The sequence below is a fragment of the Corythoichthys intestinalis genome, chromosome 6, assembly GCF_030265065.1.
Source record: "Corythoichthys intestinalis isolate RoL2023-P3 chromosome 6, ASM3026506v1, whole genome shotgun sequence".
Classification (NCBI taxonomy): domain Eukaryota; kingdom Metazoa; phylum Chordata; class Actinopteri; order Syngnathiformes; family Syngnathidae; genus Corythoichthys; species Corythoichthys intestinalis.
Window position 1 is genome coordinate 56697820 of NC_080400.1, and position 22181 is coordinate 56720000.

Consider the following 22181-nt stretch of genomic DNA (forward strand, 5'->3'; position numbering starts at 1 on the left):
TTTTGAACTATAAGGTGCACCTGACTATAAGCTGCATCCACCAAATTTGACACAAAAACGGCATTTGTTCATAGATAAGCCGCACTGGACTACAAGCCGCAGCTGTCCTCACTATATTTTGGGCTATTTACACCAGAGGATCTTAACCAGTAACACTTTATTTGACAACGACAACATAAGACTGTCATAAGACCAAATGAACCACCATGAAATTTTGAACCAATTGGCTGCAAAGCTTCATTGCTTCAAGAAGCTTCATTTGGCCATCACTGCTCCACCTGCTGCCAACACTGTTGACATCCAACGAGCTTCTTAGCATGCATTGCAGCACTACAGATGTAACTAGCAATCATAATTTATAGAGGCGTGCAAAATTTACGATTCTGAGATTATTCGCGATTCGGCCATGGAAGATTCGAGAACGATTCACAAAAATCCAAATTCCGATTATTGAATTAAACCAGATAAAGGAGACCTAAAACACAGCGCAGTCTTCGGGATGCAATGAGGAACGGACCGAGAGTAAATATCATGTTCAACTTATGCTGCTAGATAAAAAAAACAATAATACCTGACTGCGGCCGACAGCTGCTTCAAACAACGCCCAGTTGCTAGTTGCTACAAACATACAGCAATATACGGCTATAGTAGATATCACATATATGTAGAACTAGATGCAAAATGACAGAGGACGGCGCCGGTAGAACATGTAAAAAGAACTAGATGCAAAATGACAGACTTGCCGTTTTGTAGTTGCCGCGTTGTTAACAGCCGCCATCTTAAAGCAGTAGACTTCTCTAGAAGGCTCTGTTGTAGCGAACCTAATTAACTTTTTAGCTAAAATACTCCTAAATCGGCAAAATCTTAACTTGAATCCATCTTTAAATGATGAAACAGTTTTAAAACTTTGACATGTCTAAAGTAGACAGAAGGAAAATTATGGAATAACGGGATAATTTTAACAACTTTAACGGTTGATTCACATCATTAAATCAACTGAATGTACAGTAGTTTAAAGCTGCTGATACAGAACGGGACTTGAGTATTTTATTCACTGTTTTAAACTTTTAACATGATACTGAAATATTAGTTTGGTTTAGCCTGAGAGGATTTTTGAACAATTTTGAAACTAATGTACAAAACATTAAAAGCGCGGGGGGGGTTGTTAACATCAATAATCAATTTATAATCGAATCGGAGCCTCTGAATCGAAATCGAATCGTTCGGTGCCAAAAGATTCCCACCTCTAATAATTTATGTTCTGTGCAAATTATTGCTTCAGTTACTGTTCCAGTTGTTTCATTAATTGCTGGTTATGATATTTGGTAACACTTTATTTGACAGTAGCGCCATAAGACTATCCATAATTATTGCATGGCACTGCCATGAGCATTAATGAACGCTTATGACAGATGTCATTTTGTGTTTTGCATTTTGCAAATTATCTCACTTTTAAATAGATGTAAAAGATCTGAGCTGGACATGAATGGAGTTAGTGACATAATTTTCCAGGTGACACTTAATGACATCTGTCATACTGTAAGCATTCATTCATGCCCATAATAATTAATAATAATGAATAATTCCATTAATTCGCTCCACAGCCCAAAAACCTACACTAAATCCTTAATAAAAACTACCGGTACTATTAGAAATGGTAATTACACATAGCAAAACAAATGAATTTTAAATACAAATCTGAATAATATGATAATAATAATATTTCCTGTAATAATGTAATGAATCGGCTTCTAATGTGGCGTTTTTTTGCTGTACCGGAATGCACCGTGTGGCTGACGTGACGGTGAGATAGAGGGTGCGGTTGTATTTTACTTTCTCTTTTAATGTTTTATTGCTGGCGTCAACTGCAGCGGACAGTAGGCGTGTTGTGTTGCACAAGTTGATTGAATAAATGATTAGAAACCTGACGAAGCTGGCGTTTTCTTTGGCGATGTTACCACAATAATCATTGTCACCTTAACTTATACATTATATCACAAAAGTGAGTACACCCCTCGCATTTCTGCAGATATTTAAGTATATCTTTTCATGGGACAACAATTACAAAATGACATTTTGACACAATGACAAGTAGTCTGTGTGCAGCTTATATAATCGAGTTACTTTATTTTCCTCTCAAAATAACTCAAAATATAGCCATTGATATCTAAACTCCGGGAAACAAAACTGAGTACACCCCTTAGTGAAAGTTGTCAATATTAACATACAACATGTCAACTGTCAATATTTTGTGTGGCCACCACTATTATCCAGAACTGCTTTTACTCTCCTGGGTTGGGAGTTGACCAGAGCTTCACAGGTTGCCACTGCAATGCTCTTCCACTCCTCCATAACAACGTTGCAGAGCTGCAGGATATTTGAGACTTTGTGCACCTGCACCTTCCGCTTGAGGATCCCCCAAAGATGTTCTATTGGGTTTAAGTCTGGAGACATGCTTGGCCAGTCCATCACCTTTACTCTCAGCCTCTTCAGTAAATCAGTGGTCATCTTGGAGGAGTGTTTGGGGTCATTGTCATGCTGGAACACTGCCCAGCGACCCAGTTTCTGGAGGGAGGGGATCATGCTCTGCTGCACTATTTCACAGTACATGTTGGAGTTCATGTTCCCCTCAATGGAATGTAACTCTCCAACACCTGCAGCACTCATGCAGCCCCAGACCATGACATTCCCACCACCATGCTTGACACTGTATGCATGACACACCTATCTTTGTACTCCTCACCTGTGGTTGCCGCCACACATGCTTGAGACCATCGGAACCAAACAAATGAATCTTCGTCTCATCAGACCATAGGACACGGTTCCAGTAATCCATGTGCTTTGTTGACATGTCTTCAGCAAACTGTTTGCGGGCTTTCTTGTGTACCGTCTTCAGAAGAGGCTTCCTCCTGGGGTGACAGCCATGCACACCAATTTGATGTAGAGTGCGGCGTATGGTCTGAGCACTAACAGGCTGACCCCCCACCTCTTCAATCTCTCCAGCAATGCTGACAGCACTCCTGCGACGATCTTTCAAAGAAAGCATTTGGATGTGAGGCTCAGCACGTGCGCTCAGCTTCTTTGGACGACCAACCGGAGGCCTGTTTTGAGTGGACCCTGCTCTTTTAAAACGCTGGATGATCTCAGCCACTGTGCTGCAGCTATGTTTCAGGGTGTTGGCAATCCTCTTGTAGCCTTGGCCATCTTCATGTAGTGCAACAATACTTATTTTAAGATCCTCAGAAAGTTCTTTGCCATGTGGTGCCATGTTGGAACTTTCAGTGACCAGAATGAGAGAGTGTGAGAGCTGCACTACAAATTTGAACACACCTGCTCCCTATGCCCACCTGGACCTAGTGACACTAAGGAGTCACATGACATTTTGGAGGGAAAAAGACAAGCAGTACTCAATTTGGACATTTAGGGATGTAGTTTCGAAGGGGTGCACTCACTTTTGTTGCCAAGGGTCTAGATATGAATTGCTATATTTCGATTTATTTTGAGGGGAAAATAAATTAACCCTATTATTTAAGGTGCACACAAACTACTCTTCATTGCGTCAAAGTGTCATTTGGCCAGTGTTGTCCCATGAGAAGATATACTTAAATATCTGCAGATATGCGAGGGGTGTATTCACTTTTGTGATACACTGTAAAGACGGAGGTCGGAGGAGGACCGACGTGATCGACATTCTACCGCTGTATTGTCGAGCCAATTCACGGATGCGCACACCATGCTCATATTTTTCTATCATTTCCATCTTTAACCCGTGTTTTATCTCACAAGAAAATCTGCCGTGCGTTTGTCTTCTGGCAAAACAAAGAAATTGTGGCACTATCATAAATCGTCGTATTTCGAGCATGACGTCGAATGTCAAAAAGATTGTGTGTCGAAGCGATCGTATGTTGAGGTACCACAGGATTTGCTCACACGAAGAAAAGCGCACGCGCACACACGACGAAGAGCGCGTTTGCTCCCACGATGAAGTCGCGCAGCCGAGTGAGGGAGAGAGAGGGGTAAGATTACAGTTTAGCTCGCTGTCTAGCTAGGACTGAGCTCCAACATCTTGGTGAGGACAGTACAATGAAGTATAATACATGTTTTTTGATAGTTATTTTGAGATTTAGGGTTGTATAGGGGTACTTAAAGTGGTAATTCCAATTTACATGGAAATTCGGGTTGGAAGTGGATTACGTTACCCAAGCACTTTATTAGGCTTGTTGTTAACACTTGTGTGTGTAAATCTGACGTTAGTAGATTGTTTTCTTCTTGGAGATGCGTGTGTGGCAACTGGCAGTCTTTTTTTAACATGGTTTTTGGACAGTTGCCGTCATATTTTCGAGATCAAAGCAACGTTCCGGGAGGTTCCGGTCTCGAATCTTTGTACCGGAATGGCGTTCCGGATCATTCCGCCCCACTTTCCTCCCTGGGGTTACCTGATTAACACTCATTCCTTTAGCTTCTGAATCTATGTCTTCACAGGCAACTTTAGAGGGAAAAGGCTCAACAGAGACACAAAAATGCTGTGTAAGATGTACATTCCAAACAATACATAATACAATTGAAGGAGTGAAAAATACGCTCAGTATAAACTCATTACGAAATTGTTACAGCTTACTGTGTGAGCCAGTGAAGTCATGAAGCAACCGTTAAAAATGAACTCCAAAAGATAAGTTAGAATACGCTCCTCAACACCCACTGACCTAAGTTTGAAATATTGATTTGACGTTTAGTATCCCTCAACCAAACTAAAGAAATTTGCTGTGTTGATTTGGCAAGGAAAGTAGGCCACATTCCGAGTGACCCCCAAAAACAGGTCCCGAATTATATATTTTTGTTGTGTTTGTAAAAAAAGCTAAATCACCAACGTACAACAACATTTTTATCAATGTTTATAATCTCTTGACATATCTTCACTTCTCTTATGCATAACATTGTCAGTGTTATCCAAATGATTTATGCTAGTGGCTTGGGCTGTGATGGAAGCAATGTTAATAGCCAATCTCCAAACTGCTGAGGAAGTAAGCGAGGCTTTGCAATCTTCCAAAAAATAATTGGAAAAGGTTATATTATACCTGAGGATTGCAAACTTAAAAGTATGAGAGGCAACAAATCTGCCGACCAAACCTATGTGCTCAAATATTATGTGTGATTTTGTCTGAGTCTGACTCACGATTTAGGTGAAAACCTGATGTAACACAGTAAATAGCCCATGGATGCCTGGGTCCTAGAGAATGGCATTGACATATCAAAGTAGACATTTTTCTCATTTTTTGGTAATAATTTGAAACAAAATATGTCTTAATAAGATGTATGTGGTATTCATTAGTCAAAATACCCTAAGGATAAAGAATTATAGCCATATTTTTAGAGTATATTCCGTGCCATGGTGAAATAATTTTTATTTAAGGGGTGTATTAGACAATCCATTTTGGGAATATTTGTGGCACATGTACACAGTGGCAAACGTAAATGTGTTCTTGCCCTGCTCAACCAACAATGCCCCAGAGCAATGTCTATGTATTGTCTATTAAAAGCTAACACTGTACAATAACCCCAATCATACCCCAACCACACCCACCCACACACACACACACACACACACACACACACACACACACACACACACACACACACACACACACACACACACAAAACCTAAAATCTAGCGCATATACTGTATCACAGACTTCATAATGTATTGACGGGACACGGGGTGCGGGGCCAATCCAAAGGGGGCTTATGTCCGTCAAAGCTTACCGAGTGGAAACACAGACAAAGAGCTTTTTCCGTTGAAAATTCTTGTGAATAAATGCTAAAATCCCTGAATTCTTTATCAATATGGACGTAAAACAGTCTCGATTCTTTGTTAAAAGCAAAAAAAAAAAAAACAAGCTGGTAGCATTTATTTTACTTAAATATTACAAACTATGAGGGTAGTCAGTAAGGAAATTAGTGGCCGCCATGTGTAAACAAAGAGATTTTTCCGTTGAAAATTCCTGTGAATAAATGCTTAAATCCCTGAATTCTTCATAGATATGGATGTAAAATTGTCTCAATTCTTGGTTAAAAGCAACAAAAAAAAAAAACGTGTAGGTGAATTTATTTTATGTAAATATTGCGAACTATTAGGCTAGTCAGTAAGGAAATTAGCGGCCGCCGTATGTAAACAAAGAGCTTTTTCAGTTGAAAATACATGTTGTATAAATGCTTAAATCCCTGATTTTTTTTATTAGATATGGACATAAAACAGTCTCAATTCTTGGTTAAAAGCAAAAAAAAAAAAAGGTGCAGGTAGCATTTATTTTACGTAAATATTGTGAAGTATAATGCCAATGCTGTAGCGGCTAATTTCTCCCATTGATTTTTTTCACGTTTCAAAATGCATGCATGGTACGAAAAATATAATTATAATTACCTTGAATCCTCGAACTAATCACTGTTGAAACGTTCCTGTTTGTATGCGGTACAGCTTTTGTACTTTTTCAAACTAAATCAGGAGGTAGATCGCAGCATGTGAGCGACTGCTAATAAATGAGTGTTAGATGGCCCCCTTCAGGAAGGTGTGACACAATGAATGGGGAATGCCTCATGTCAATGCATTATCAAGTGTATGACTGTATTTGATTTAATTGCATTATCAGAGACACTGTGGATGGCTGGCTAGCACATCAGCTTCAAATTTCGGAGATCAAGGTCAAGGAGATCAATCCTGGGCTCTAGACTTTCTTTGGGATGTTTGTGCCTGTGTGGTTTTTATCTCGGGTACTCCGGTTTCCTCCCACATCCTAACAACATACGTGATAGGCTCATTGAACTCTTCAAACGTCCATAGGTATGAGCGTGTGCGTGAATGGTTACTTGTCTGGATCATTGGAAAAAAAAAAAGTTGAGGGTGAGGTTTGCTACGTTTCATGCCTTGGGAACTATATGTCTAAGTATTTTACATCCATACCAACCTGTTAATATGCAGTTTAAGGGGAAAAGCTATGTGAACGAAATGTGTTAATAAGTCCTGCTGTTTGGAGCCTAACCTATAGCTTATAGCTCAAGTGAAGTATGGTGTCTAATTGGTATTTGTGTGCCAGCGTGTATTGTGCAGTTATGTTGAATGCATACGGTAAATTTCTTTGTTACAATTTCACCAACTTAAAGGAATTACTTCACATAAAAACGGGAAAAGACCCAGCCTTGTGTTTTATTTAAGGAAATTCAATGTTAGCTAGCTGTCTGGCAGTGCACAAGGAAATGCACTGTTTTGGGCTGTACACTTACACACTGTAATATTTGGACTACAGTGTGGCTTCTTTGTTGATTTATTTGGGTTAATGGGTAACACTTTATTTGACAGCTGTGTCATAAGACCCTCATAATTATGACATGACACTATCATGAGAATTACTGAATGCTAATGACAGATGTCGTTAAGCGTCATCCGACAAATTATATCACTAACTCCATTTATGTTCAGCTTGGATCTTTTACATCAATTCAAAAGTGAGATAATTTGCCGGATAACACTAAATGACATGTTATAGGCATTCATTAATGCTCATAACAGTGTCATGTCATAATTATGACAGTCTTATGGCACCACTGTCATATAAAGTGTTACCAAATATTATAACTAGCAATTAATGAAACAACTGGAACAGTAACTGAAGTAATAATTGGCACAGAACATGAACTTTGTTTGTTACTAATATCTGTAACGCTGCAATGCATGCTAGGAAGCATGTTGGACAACAACAGTGTTGACAGCAGGTGGCAGCAAAGGTCCACCATCTCCACCAAGGGAACAGTCATGGCCCAATTAAGCTTTTTGAAGCAATAAAGCTTTGCAGCCAAACCTCATGGTGGTTCATTTGGTCTTATGACAGTCGTATGATTCCGCTGGCAATTAAAGTGTTAACGGTTAATATCTTTTGGTGTAAATATCCCATAATACAGTGAGGAGTGCTGCGGCTTATAGTCCAGTGTGGCTTATCTATGAACAAATGCCGCTTTCTTGCCAAATTTGGCGGGTTGCGGCCTATAATCAGGTGCGCCTTATAGTTTGAAAATTATGGTATATGCATTTGTTATATTTTATAAGACCTATAAAGTAACAAAATAATCCAGAAATACAGGGACATTGCCAAAAGAAACAAAAATATATATGTTTTATCCTCCGCACACTCCCAGAAATAGAGGGAGTACAGTACTGTAACATCTTTGGAACTTTTGTTAAAAATAAAAACTTTTTTTTCAGTATCCATCGGGACTCTTCCGTTTGGTATTTAAAGTTAACGATGATTAACAGGTTTGTGGCTTTTATCTTGACAGAGAAGTTTGGTAGTTCTACGATCAAAGGCTCAAATGTGTCAATCATTGTTAAACTTGCATAAGTGTGCTATGGCAACTCATTATGTAAGTGAGAGGCTGTTCTCAGCAGCGTGAGCGGAAAAATGTGTGGATTTGAGTGGACTCACTCAACTTATTACGTAACTGAGAGGTTGTTCTCAGCAGAGTGAGCGTCAAAACGTGAGTCGATTTGAGTGGACTCACTCAATGAAGCATTTAATAAAGACACACATTTTTCTACGTTATTCATGTTTAATAACAATTCACATCATGAAGGCGGCATGGTGAGACAGTAAAATGTTTGGAACCTTTGCTAAAAAATAAAACAAAATCCACAATCAGGTGACTCAGACTTGAGTGCAAAAATATGCGATCGGGACATACCTATTTTAAATGATATAAGGTGGGCCGGTCTGAGGCATGAAATTCCAGGGCCGAAAAAGAGTCTACTACTGCTACTACTACTACTACTTTACCCACTTCTGATTTTGTCTACCTTGGCTTTCCTAGTTGCTAGAGTTGTGTGACAATTAGCAAGTCAAACAACAAACAGACATTGTTTATACATTTGTGGATTGGTTTAGGTATCATGCGGCTGCCTCACTCCAAACTATTTTTTTCTGAGCAAAGATAGATTGACCTAGTAAAACTGACATAGACTGCTTTGAGTTTCCGCTCACAGGAAAGTCCTCAAAACGCCTCTCTTCCCATTCCCAAGCCCCACCTCCACTCAACCTCTTCACTGACTGAAGTTGATATCCCGATGACAGTTTAGGGTCGGAGAAAAATTGCAGGGTTCTTCATCTTCATTTCACTTGTGTGGATTTGAGGCCGTCTTTCCTTGAATGATTGAATTATATTTAAATGTTGGCTTCGTAGTCAGTTTGCATTGTTTCCACAGAGGTGGTTTTTGGTCAGGCAGACAAAACCAAACATTCAGAGGTCAAGACTTGTGCAAGACAATAAAATGCTGCTTTTGTAAAAGCAATATGTACATTATATCTGACTGAGAATTTCGTTGTTGTTCTTGCAATGTTATTATAACTATACTTGCTTGTCCTACCCCATCTCTCTATCCTGTGTCGTGGAAAGTGCCAAATCATCAAGTTGCTGACCAATGTGGAACTCCTTAAGCCACAACATGGCATTTAGCGGATCAGGCTTGTCTTCCAAAGACTAGCTTTGCACATATTTTTGGTTACATATTTTTCCTTTTTAAAAGACAACATACTTTGAACACATTAACTTGACTACTAGTTCAAAACCATATCCCATTGCCTTTGGAACTATTACATGACTGAGACTCCAGTTTCCGCGTATTTCAGGAAAATGATTATGATAGGGTCATGAAGAAGTAGCCCATCATTTTGTCCTGGGCAGTTATTTTCTCCAGTGTTGGTTTTGGTGATGTTACACTTATCTTGCTAGGGATATCATTATTTTGTCCCTTCTAAAACCACCTCTGGTTTTTATAAAACGTGCAATTAATGGTCATTGTTTTGCAACCACGAAAGGATGATGTCAGACTGAATTAAGAAGTGTGCACTCACTGTCTCCCCCTCCCCATATTCAAGCAATCTTGTGGTCTGTTGTATAATTAGTCATCCATGAGAGCAGAGTTTAAAGGTCAAATCGTGTCTCCTTTTGTTGCTGTAAATCTCTCTCACTGTGTTCATCTGTATTTTTTCTGTTGCAGGATAGAGTGATGATGGGATGGATGTGAATATGGGCCAGTGGGCAGGCATGCGTGCCCCACTGCTCGGCCTCATCTTGCTGCTGCTGTTTTTTCTCTTCAAACCACCACCCTGCTGCGGCCAGAACACCCAAGGGGCCCCTCAGAATGGACCTCATTTTGGTTTCACTCAGCCCGTGTACCATGCCACAGTCTATGAAAATTCAGCTGCTCGCACCTATGCCAACAGTAATATTAAAATGGGCATCCACCTGGCACAGCGCTCCTGGGAGATTCGCTACAGAATCACATCAGGAGACGATGAGGGATTTTTCAAGGCTGAGGAGTATGTGCTGGGCGACTTCTGCTTTTTGCGCATAAGAACTAAAGGTGGCAACGCTGCTATCTTAAACAGAGAAATTCAGGACAACTATGTTTTGACCGTCAAGGCCTCGATTAAAGGAGAGGCCCTGCTGGAAACCTGGGCTAAAGTCAGCGTTCAAGTCTTGGATATGAATGACCTTCGACCACTGTTTTCCCCCACCACTTACTCTGTGACCATAGCAGAAAGCACCCCTCTCAGGACTAGCATAGCACAAGTCACTGCTACCGATGCAGACATCGGCTCCAATGGGGAGTTTTACTATTTTTTTAAAGAAAAAAAGGAGCTATTTGCAGTGCATCCAACTAGTGGTGTTGTTTCCCTTAGTGGAAAGCTAAATGTTGAGGAACAAAACCGATATGACTTAGAAATACTGGCGGTGGACCGAGGTATGAAGCTTTATGGCAATAACGGGGTCAGTAGCACGGCCAAACTCTTTGTCCATGTTGAGCGCTTAAACGAACATGCACCACATATAAGTGTGGTCACCCACAACCCCTCTTGGCTTGATAAAAACTCGGTATATGCAATAGTCACTGTTGAAGACTCAGATGAAGGTGCAAATGGTGATGTAGACTCTGTGGTTATCGTTGGTGGAGACCTCTCTGACCAATTTTATGTAGAAAGAGGCAATGAAGGTGAGTTTGCCATAAAGTCCTCTGAGACAATTAACTGGGAGAATTACCCATATGGCTGTAACCTTACATTGCAAGCGAAAGATAGAGGAAACCCACCAAAATTCTCCGCGGTCAAAGTTGTTCACGTCGCAGTTAACAAACAACCGACTATGGATGTAAAGTTTGATCACGAGTTTTATGACGTTAATTTGAGTGAAATCGCACCGCCAGGTACAATTGTACAGGCTGTGAAAATAAAACCAGAGCCAGATGATACCGAATATATCTTGACACCGTCTTCAGATTCTGGGTTTTTCCAAATAAATACCTTAACAGGGGTAATCTCCACCACTCGCTGGTTCACTCAGGTGACTCAAACTGTCTTTAACTTGGAGGTTTTGGAAATTGATAGTGAGCTGAAAGCTAAAGTGCAAATTTCTATTGAGGATGCCAATGACAATACTCCAACATTTACGCAATCCTCTTACACGGTTTTTGTCAATGAGAGTGTTCCAGTTGGGACTACTGTATTAACAGTTTCTGCAGTAGATGTGGATAAAGGAGAAAATGGATACATAACTTACAGTATATCCAGTATCGTGACATTGCCATTTAAAATTAATCAGTTTTCTGGTGTAATCAGCACCACTAAAGAGTTGGACTTTGAATCATCTTCAGAGAGCTTTGTTTTTGTTGTCAGAGCATCTGACTGGGGCTCACCTTACAGGCGAGAGAGTGAAGTAAATGTTACTGTTCAGCTGGAGAATATAAACGACAACCAGCCGTTGTTTGAGAAAGTAGCATGCCAAGGTGTGATCTCCAGACACTTCCCAATAGATGAAGTGATTACCACAATGTCCGCGATTGATATAGACGAGTTAGATCTAGTAAAATACAAAATCATTTCAGGTAATGAATGGGGGTACTTTGATCTAAACCCTGATTCCGGGGTCCTTACACTAAGACGTCCCTTGGCAACGGCCAATCCAAAGAATGGTGTATTCAGTCTCAAAATAACTGCCACAGATGGTGAAAACTTATCTGATCCCATGTTTGTTAACATAACACTTGTTAATGGAAGGTCACCCCCCAAAGGTTTCAATTGCAAAGAAACACGGGTAGCTCAAAAACTAGCAGAAAAATTACTAAAAAAGTCAAAATCAAACAACAAGCCCAAAATAGAGGAAGGTTTTATTGACCTTTTTTCTGTCAATCGACAAACGCCGCAGTTTGAGAGCTCCTTTCCTTCTGATATCTCTGTTGTAGAAGATCTAAAGGTGGGCTCAAGTGTTTTCCAGATAAATGCTTATGATGGGGACACTGGTTTCAATGGACATCTTCTCTACTCTATATCAGATGGAAATACCGATAGCTGCTTTACAATTGACATGGAGACAGGTCTTGTTCATGTCTTTCTCCCAATGGACAGAGAAAAAAGAGATCGGTATCTCCTCAACATAACTATCTATGACCTTGGTCTGCCACAGAAAGCTTCTTGGCGGTTGCTTACGGTCAACATCATGGACGCTAATGATAATGCACCACAGTTTCTGCAAGAAGGTGGTTATAGAATTGCCATACCTGAAAACACAGCCATAGGGACGGATGTCATTCAAGTGGAGGCCACTGACAAAGATCATGGACTTAACGGAGAACTCTTGTACTCTTTTTTGACCAGCACAAACCAATTTGGCATTAACTCCTCAAACGGCATCATATATGTAGCTGGACAACTTGACAGGGAGTTTGCCTCTTCTTTTGATCTGAAGATTGAAGCTCGAGACAAGGCAGAGAAAGGGAGACAGAGGTTTTCTGTGACCTCATTAAAAGTCATATTGGAAGATGTAAATGACTGTCCCCCAATTTTTATCCCAAGTGTATACAAAGCCAGGGCTCTAGAGGATCTCCCGGTTGGAACAGTTGTGGCCTGGTTAGAAACCCAAGACTTGGATCTGGGTTTGGGTGGCCAGGTCCGCTATTCACTCGCCAATGACTACAACGGATGGTTTGAGATAGACAAAGCAAGTGGAGCTATTCGTCTGAGCAAAGAGCTGGACTACGAGACACAGCAGTTCTACAACCTAAGTGTTCGGGCCAAAGACAAAGGAAAACCAGTCGCTCTTCTTTCTGTCACCTATGTGGAGATAGAGGTCCTGGATGTGAATGAGAATCTCTATGCACCATACTTTACCCAGTTTGCCTTGTCAGGATCAATTAAAGAAAACACACGTATTGGAACTACCCTTTTACAAGTCAGCGCTAATGATGAAGATGATGGCAGGGATGGGGAAGTCCAGTACTCCATTCGTGACGGGAGTGGACTCGGACGGTTTGCAATCGATGAGGAAACAGGTAGGTTTTCTTTAAGCAAATATACAGCTTAGCCAAGCTTCCGATTGTATTATCTTTTATGTGTTTGTGAATGGGAAATTAAAGATGACAACAAACCTGTTAACTTAAGAACAAAGTCAACTGAAGTTGTGAATGTCAAATGTTATGTTCTTTGTGTTCTATCAAATCTGGCATACCGTATTTTTCGGACTATACATCGCACCTGAGTATAAGTCGCACCAGCCAAAAAATGTAAAATGAAATGGAAAAAAAAACATATAAGTCGCACCGAAGTATAAGTCACATTTTTGGGGGGAAATTTGTTTGATAGAATCCAGCACCAAGAACAGACATGTCATCTTGAAAGGCAATTTAAAATACAATAGAGAACAACAGGCTGAATAGGTGTACGGTATGCTAACATTACATGATGCTAGAGGTTTGCTCGGGCCTAAAAAATCCAGCCCGACCCGACTGGCCCGAGGGTATTAAAGCCCGACGCGGCCCGAGCTCGATCAATTAACTTGATTTGCTTGCCCGAGCCCGACAAAATCTGAAATGTTATGTTTTATTTGTAGGCACGAGCCCGAAAAAAAAACGAAATTTTGTATTTTATTTGTGAGGACTCAGGAGAAGGAGGAAATGCGATGCGTGGTTGCGTTTTGTGTGATCATGTTTGTGATGATGCCGGTGCATATATGCATAATGATAAGAAATTAAAGCCTGTCTTTTGTAACGAATTCTCCTAGTTAAACAAGACTGTAAGATGGATATTCAACAAACATTTATATCTTTTATATTAACGTGCCTGTTCTAACAGGCGGATAGTGGATTTGACATTTATTTTTATCTCCTCGAGTTCGCAAAAAAAAAAAAAAAAAAAACGTTAAGTTTATCTCAATGTTTAAATAGTGTACATATTTTTATGATCATTATAAATGCATTTACACAACAAAATAACACTGGAAAAGTTTGTTAATTGTATTTCTCGTATGAGACCAATGCGCCACATTCGTTTACATTCAGCGAAGCCGACACAGGTTTCCGTATAGCATTTTCAACAATCAATTTGAATCCTTTCCATATCCCACTCCTACTGCAGTTGTTTGCTTTTCAATTGCCCTGTCTTTAGTTTGTTTTTCACTCCTATACCTGCTCCATATCGAAAAGGAAATACCAGGATGCTCGCGGAGGGAAGATTGAAAAGAGAGCGGGGCCACTGCGTTCACGTGTGCAGGCATGCACAGAGCCTTCTCTGTTTTATCCAAATTATTTATTTTATGTAACATCCATACATTGTTTTAGTATAAATATATGAATATATAATTATTTCTTTAAAAAGTTAGCGAGAGAGAAGTCGGCCCGACCCGACCGCAAATAATCACACATAAGTAGCTCCAGAGTATAAGACGCACCCTCTGCCAAACTATGAAAAAAACTGTTACTTGTTGTCCGAAAAATACGGTATCTACTAAATGATAGGGACAAAACTAACACTGAGTCTCTCCCCTTAGAAACCACACTAGGGGAAACATTGCAACTAAATTAAATTACAAATACATACATTCTCTCCTGGAGAACACACCTGTATCAGACTGAACACTATTATACACTATTACAAATATTGCGACATACCGAGACGCAGTATTTAAGTTAGTCTGCTTGCCCCTAGGTGATCAACAAGAGCACAGTGAAGGTTAGGATTTATTGCCCTTGTTAACTGAGCTGTGGCAGGCCTCATAAATCAGCTCCAAGCTGCTGAGAAACCCTATAAATGCAATTACAACTTAAAACAAGAATTATCCCACTCTACACACAAACACATCAGCAGATCTAATTCAGGTAGCTCGATAAATTGCAATACTTACAGTACTATGATAAAATCAATAACTAGTAACATTCAGTGTTCGGGTAAAACATATTTCATACAGTACGTGAAAAAATGTTGGCCACTGTCAATGATATACTTTTTATTGGCACTTAGCGGATTCTACATCCACTGTACTCAAGTATGCACATATTGAGTTGAAGGATTTACAAGAGGTAAAAAATTTACTTTACATCACTAAGATACTCATAAGTTAGCCTGATGGGAATGGGTGTTCAGGTTAGGGGGAAATTTAATTTGCATTTTCATAGAGTCAAAAGGATATACTTTCTGGCTATGTTTTTTAAAAGTTTTTTTATCCTGGCCATATATTCTGTTAGGGTGGCGCCATGACTGCACCATGTTTTCCGTCTATGTTCTTGAAGCCAGTAGGAGGGTGAAAATATATAGAAAATGGTTATTTATGACGATACTTTGTATCAAATGGTTATCGATATGCTCCCACTGAAATCGATATGTTGTTTTAGAAAGGTGTCAGTTTTAAATAAAAGTAAAAAAAAAAAGGAACTGACAGGTTGCTACCAAAATCTTCCATGAGAATAGTGTCTACGTTAGCTAACCAGACAAGTTTCATGCTCTCTCATAAAAATATAGAAATAATAATGTTCTCACTGACTTCAGTTCGTATCGTGGCCCAGCGGATCCTGATGTCGTGGCCACTTGGGGTACATTCAAAGTCTCTACCAACTAGAGTTCCATTGAGCTAGTGATAGCTCTGTAGGCTCCGTTTGTGAGAAAGCAGGTTGTTATTAGGTACATACCGGCTTGTCAAGAGAAACTCCATTTAAGACTAATCATGGATAGTTAGACATATTTCAAAACAATGGCTATCCAAATTTTGTTTAACCATCGGTGGTGAGATGGATTTCAAAAGGATGAATAACCAATATATGCTACGAGAGGGCGCTATGGTAATGCCAAATAGCCATTTCACCCTGCGCTCAGGGGACTTCATTGGCGACGAAGGCTCCATATGATGCTTAGTGCCATTACAGAAGAACAGTTTCAGATTAGCTTTTGGCTGGTTAGACAAATTTAAAGAGTGCTGACATAGTTTGCTCCAATAAAACTGCTTTCCGAGTGCCCATCACCTTTACCCTAGTTCATGAAGCACTGTGGGGATATTTGAGAGGACATTAATGCGTCAGATTATACCACTTAATTTAAGTAAATGTTACTATTTGTTCTTATTAAGACCATACATTTAAAAAGTTGGTAATTTTTCACCTAAATCAAGACAAAATTGCTTTCAATTAATGTTTTGAACAATGTCTATTCTTGAATTAAGAACATTTCTGACAAACAAGCTTTTAAAAATAAATAAATATACCAATTTATTGCTTAACACAAGTCTTAAGATTATTTTCAGCTAGCTATTTTATTTCAAGAAATCTAAGTGAGTAAAATTTACTAGAAGCACTGGCAGCTAATTTCACTTATTTCTAGTCGATTTACACTGAAAACGATGGAATTTAGTTTCAAGGAGGTGTGTTTTTGCAGTGTTTTTTTTTTTTTCAAGTTTAGTATTTTTATGGTTTCATACTGCCTCAGACAACATGATTCGGGCTTGTGGTGTCTGGCTCCCCTGACAGTCACATGAACGAGTGAGCACACAACTCGGCGTTTTTATGTCAATTTGGTTAATAAATCGCATATTAAGATGTGAATGAGTGTGGTTTAAATATATACAACACCTGACTTTATGTAATTTTACCTAAATGTTGTGAAATTTGGGCAGTGTGGCTTATTGTGCTCTTTAGTGCGGAAATTACAGTAACTTGAACTTTAGTGGTCTTCCAGTTGATAGTGCAACAAACATAATTCATCTGGCAAAAACATCTTGAGATACGTTGACAAACAGAAATGTCAACTTTAACTATTTTTACCGAGCTCAGGTCGATACAAGTTTGGTTAAATTCGAACTAAAAAAAGAACAAAAAGCTGGTGGATGCAGACAACGACAATGTAATGATGCAACAATTGTGGTCCTCAGTAGAAAATATCTGTTCATGTCATCTTTGTTCTATTGTTTTAGTTTATTATTTATTGTTCTTGCATTCTTGTTAGTCAAAATTTCTACACATCATTTATAGGCTAAAACATAAAATGAATAAAATATGTCAAATTTTGTATGATTACAGTTCTGAACATAGTGATTATTAATTCAATTGTTATACTTATTTGCTTGCCTGCCAAAATATAAGCTCTTATGAATGTGCTTCATTCACCCTCACTTTTCTGTCCTTTATGCACTTATTTTCTGCTTTGCATGTGAAAAGGAAAACAATGCAGGAGCAAAGAAAATTGTAGCTGTAGCCATATTGTTACTCAATTGATCCGTTTCCTACAATATGTGCCAAATACCAATAAACACACAGCAAATCGTGAATGAAAGTTCAACAAAGAAGTAATATGTGTGCCAGGGAAGAAGTGAACACAAAAACTCACACAAAGAAATACGCTAAAGAGAGGTTACATTTCCTATGCAGAGCAAAACAACATTGGTAATTATAGCTTGTGGTTATGCTTGCTGTGAGATGGCCAACACATACATCCCCACTTTTACATTTTGTTCTGTCAAAGTTGGATTCTAATGACAGTGCAAGTGTGGCTTGGAGAGTAATGGAAAAACTCCTTTTTAACATACTGTGATGTCCAGTGACTATAATTACTCTTCTCTACCACAGGCCCACCAATCCTGTTGACATCTCACTAAAAATGGATACTCTAAGTTCTCTTTGTTAGTTTGTAGTCATCTAACACATCTGAAAGTTACTTCAACACCCAATGTTGATGTAGATGTTAGAATATTTTACACTGACCTCATTGTGAGTTTGCCAAATGGCAAAGTCCGCAATTGAATTAAAAAAAAATGGAAGAACCACCGAGACGTGTGTGTTCGGAATTAAGTGGCCACACGAAGCGGTGACCCAGTTGGCCAAAAACTGCCAGCTTTTTATCACTTTAGGTCGTATTATTGGTTGGTGCACTTCAATATTTATTGTTTACATATGTTTGCTGTGAGTCTTTGACTTATTTACGTGTGTAAGTATATGAAGAATAAAGCACAGGTTTGGTGTCAAAAGAGTTGTTTTGTTCTTTATTTTCAATAACAGATAATTCACACACGATACATCATCACTGAGAGTGCCTCGGTGCTTTTTATGATAACGTTAATATCAAGGCTTCAAACGCAGTTTGGGAAGTTCCATAGATGCCAGAAATCTGCTATGGCTTCCCACTGTCGGGTTGTAGGACACGGCAAACAAATCGGGCTGGAGGGCTTTGCAGACCTCAGACAAAACGCTGGACGCAGTGCTCAATGCCAGTCTGAAGCTAGCAGCCACAGCTAGCTGGTTTCCACCTGAGGCTAGAACTCTATGCAGCATCAAAAGTTGGATGACCGCCTCGAAACCGTCTTCTGCGTCGCCTGTGCCTCAACATTTGTAGGATCAACATTTATTCAATGTTGATGAGCTGAAGATCAACATTCAAGCGTTCCATCTTGCATTGTTTATTTTTTCTTCGTTAAACTAGACAAGAGGAAGTCAACAAGCATGCCCCAAAACCGTACAAACATAACGCCACACCCCTCTAGTGGCTTGGTGGTGAATTACAGAGCAACATGTCACCTGGCCGGAGAACTATCGAATGTCGAATGACGCCGTAGTCGCTGTGCCGTCACCGCAACACGGGAGCATAACTCAGGCTTTAGTCACCAGAATTTGAATTCAACAAATCCTGAAAGGATAATATTGACAACAATAATAAGTCTTGAAGGAGTTTTGGCTTTATGTATAATTACTGCTTCTATTTACTATGGTTGTAAACCACCCAAATTCATGACAATACAATGCAATATGGACTATTCGGATCATTTGCCAATAATGCAAAGTCTGACACAATTTGATTTGATTGAAGAGCCTTCGATGGATTTATTACGATATTATGTCCACATTTAACGCAATCATCATTTCACATACAGCAATAAAAAGCATTGCATCTCAATTGATTTTAGTGGCCGTTGCTTAACCAATTTATCCAGATCGATGTATTGTTAAACCCAAGCAATTACAACATGCCAGATTCATTAGCAGGGCAGGTCCATCGCAAAGGTGAGCTAGGCGGTTGCCTAAGGCGCCATCTAGTAGAGAGGGCTCCAAATTGCTTTTGGGGGGTTATTCAAGAAAAAGAAATACTCATGCTACGCTTTCCGAACATTTCCTAACAAGTACATTTTAATATGCTACATATAAAAATACATATTTGGCGGAAAACACTCAGGTGACTTCAAGTTCCGCTCTGAGACCCCCAATTTGGTCAACTTTCAAAATTGTCCGATATGCATGTGTGATACATGATGGGAAAGATTAAAATCTCAATTTTTGGGGGGAAGAAAATTTTTTAACAGGAGGGCATTTTAAAAAATAAATAAATAAACAGCGAAACCCTATCTAGAGGTGAGAGCATGAAGGAGCAGAATTAAAGACGCCATGATTTTAACAAAATATTATCGCGTACCCACCTTGTTTCGATCCAAAAACTCCATGTAGCATGTATCACCAAGTGTCAAGACACAGCTGTGAATGGCCACAGCTGGAATTTTGGGGGATTTTATGGATGAAACATGGTAATATAAGAAGGGTCGCGATGCAGAAATCGCAGACATCAAGGAGTGGTCAAGATTTTCTTATATATTATATTCTGTATATATATATATATATATATATATATATATATATATATATATATATATATATATATATATATATATATATATATATATATACACATACTGTGTATATCTGTTTTAAACTTTTTTTTTTCAATTTATTGTTGTTTGGATCGATTATTTATCACCTAACATATTGAAGAAAATGCGACAGTAACAAAAAAAAATACAATTAAGCGATATTTATGAGGTAGATATCCGTGACTTTTTACAGACACCGTTTTTTCTCATAGTGACATAATTTGTTTAAAATATGTGCGTGAATAATTCTTAGTCTTTTTTTGTTTTTTTTAAATGAAATATTAGACATCAATTAATGATTTTAAGATAAAATGACATTTTGAATAATAAATATGATTAACTACCTTCATTTTATGGCTGGGTTGAAACAAAAGCGGTTGCACGACATCTGTAAATGGGGGTTTCCAGGGTAAAACGGACAAATTAAAAATAGTTCGGGGGCTTAATGCGCCATAAATCTGCTATGGCAGTTTATAGACATATTGTTCTATCAAACACAACAGTTGTTTTGGCTTAAAATACAGCAGTTTCTTTTAAAGAGGAGCGCAAGAGCAGAAACTGCTTTTTCAGTCGTCTGTGTTTTCCGCCATAACATTTTTTTTCCAAATGACTTCTGCTCTGAATCCATGACTGTGAGCACTGAATCTCTTGTTGCTTTTGGTTTGTTTCGCTTGAGCTCTTGTTGACAGTGAAAAGTGTGGGAAGGGGTTGCACATCATTTCACTGTGTTAGAGCATAGCCGAATTGATAAATTATTGTCTCACCTCTCTCACTGTCAATACAGCATTTAAGACTTTTAATATGAAAAGCTCCAAGCTCTCAGGTATGCTTTAAGAAAGGGACAAAAAGAGGTTGAGGAAAAATAGGCCCAGGGTAGAGGTATATCGATCATTGTCTTGCAAGTTAAACCTGAAAATAGCTTGTTGATAGATTGTAACCTGTTGACTTCCCACCACTACATCCATGCAACGCTGCGCAAGCAGCGCAACAGAGTGGGGCAGAGCTCGTTGGTTTTTTGCATAACAGCGTAAATTTATGCAAGGTAATAATTGTTTGCCTGGCACAGCCAGACTATTCTCCCTGTATTTTTCAAACACTGTGAGAAATAGTCTGGGACCCAGCCCATTAACGGCCACTTGAGTAAGGTACAAAATCAATCATCCAATCAGATTCGTTTATTTGCGTGACGTGTTCTTAACGAGTAATGTCACTCTTGCGCGTCGAAAGTCGTGTCTACAACAACACAGATGGCGAATGAGAGAGCCGAGAATATGTTCCAATCTGCGGTAAAACCAGTTTTAAATTACCAAAACACATTGAAACAACTCATTGACAACAGTCAACATGGCTCGCACTAGCCATGTTGAATAAACGTCTCCATTCTCAGCTCACGCTAACTACATGTCGCTTTAACAACGTCACGTCTGCCCGTCGCTGATTGGCCCCCTCCGCTGTCTGTTTGCTGTGGCTTGCTCCGCCCTCGTAATTTGATCCGCCAGACGGTCGCCAGACTCAATCGCTGGAACAGCGGTGAGTCTGGTTTACCAGGCAAAATAATTGTGTGCTGGTGTGGTATGTGAACAAGTAGCCTACGTAAAAATGCCGAGCAAGGGCGTAGGTTTGCATAGGTAGGGACATAACACTACCAACTTTTCGGGATGCTAAAATTGTCCCTACCAACTTTTAAGCAACCTTATTTGCATTAAATAAAGAGTACAGTTATATAGGTCATTTAGATTGTTTTCCCATATGTTGTAATGATAGAATAGACCCTACCATTTTTAAGTGAATTATTTTCATTATGTTAAGACTTTTCACTTGCTGACTGTGCTGGTACCCCCCCCACCCCCCCCAAACAAACGTTTGGTTGGCTGATGACTTGAAGCCCCCCGTCCCGCCACAAAGACACACACACACATACTCACACAGCCCTGAGATTCATGTTGACAACATGTCGCTTCCTCCGCCCCCTTCAGAGAGGAGAGACATTAGAAGTTTTTTTTCGGCCAGCAGCAGCCACTGTAAGTCGTGTTAAAAGAAATCAGTGTTGTGGAAGTGGGGAAACACTAACACTAATTTTGCTACTGAAAGTCCAACCTGCATCAGCGTTAGCATAACATTAAACTTGCTAACCTGCAAAACTATTGCGGTAAGGGTAGCCTCTACAAGGAAAAAAGAAGTCAAGCTAGCTGTCC

At 39.4% G+C, this 22181-nt stretch overlaps 1 protein-coding gene across 5 annotated transcripts in view; it reads left to right on the plus strand.

The window, feature by feature from the left end:
* Positions 1–22181, plus strand: part of fat3a (FAT atypical cadherin 3a) — a 434014-nt gene that overhangs the window by 166455 nt on the left and 245378 nt on the right. For all 5 annotated transcript variants that reach the window (XM_057838805.1, XM_057838806.1, XM_057838808.1 and 2 more), the window contains exon 3: positions 10040–13366. In XM_057838805.1, coding sequence (XP_057694788.1) covers positions 10057–13366 — 3310 coding nt within the window. In that variant the 5' untranslated portion in view covers positions 10040–10056. The remainder of the gene's footprint in view (positions 1–10039; positions 13367–22181) is intronic.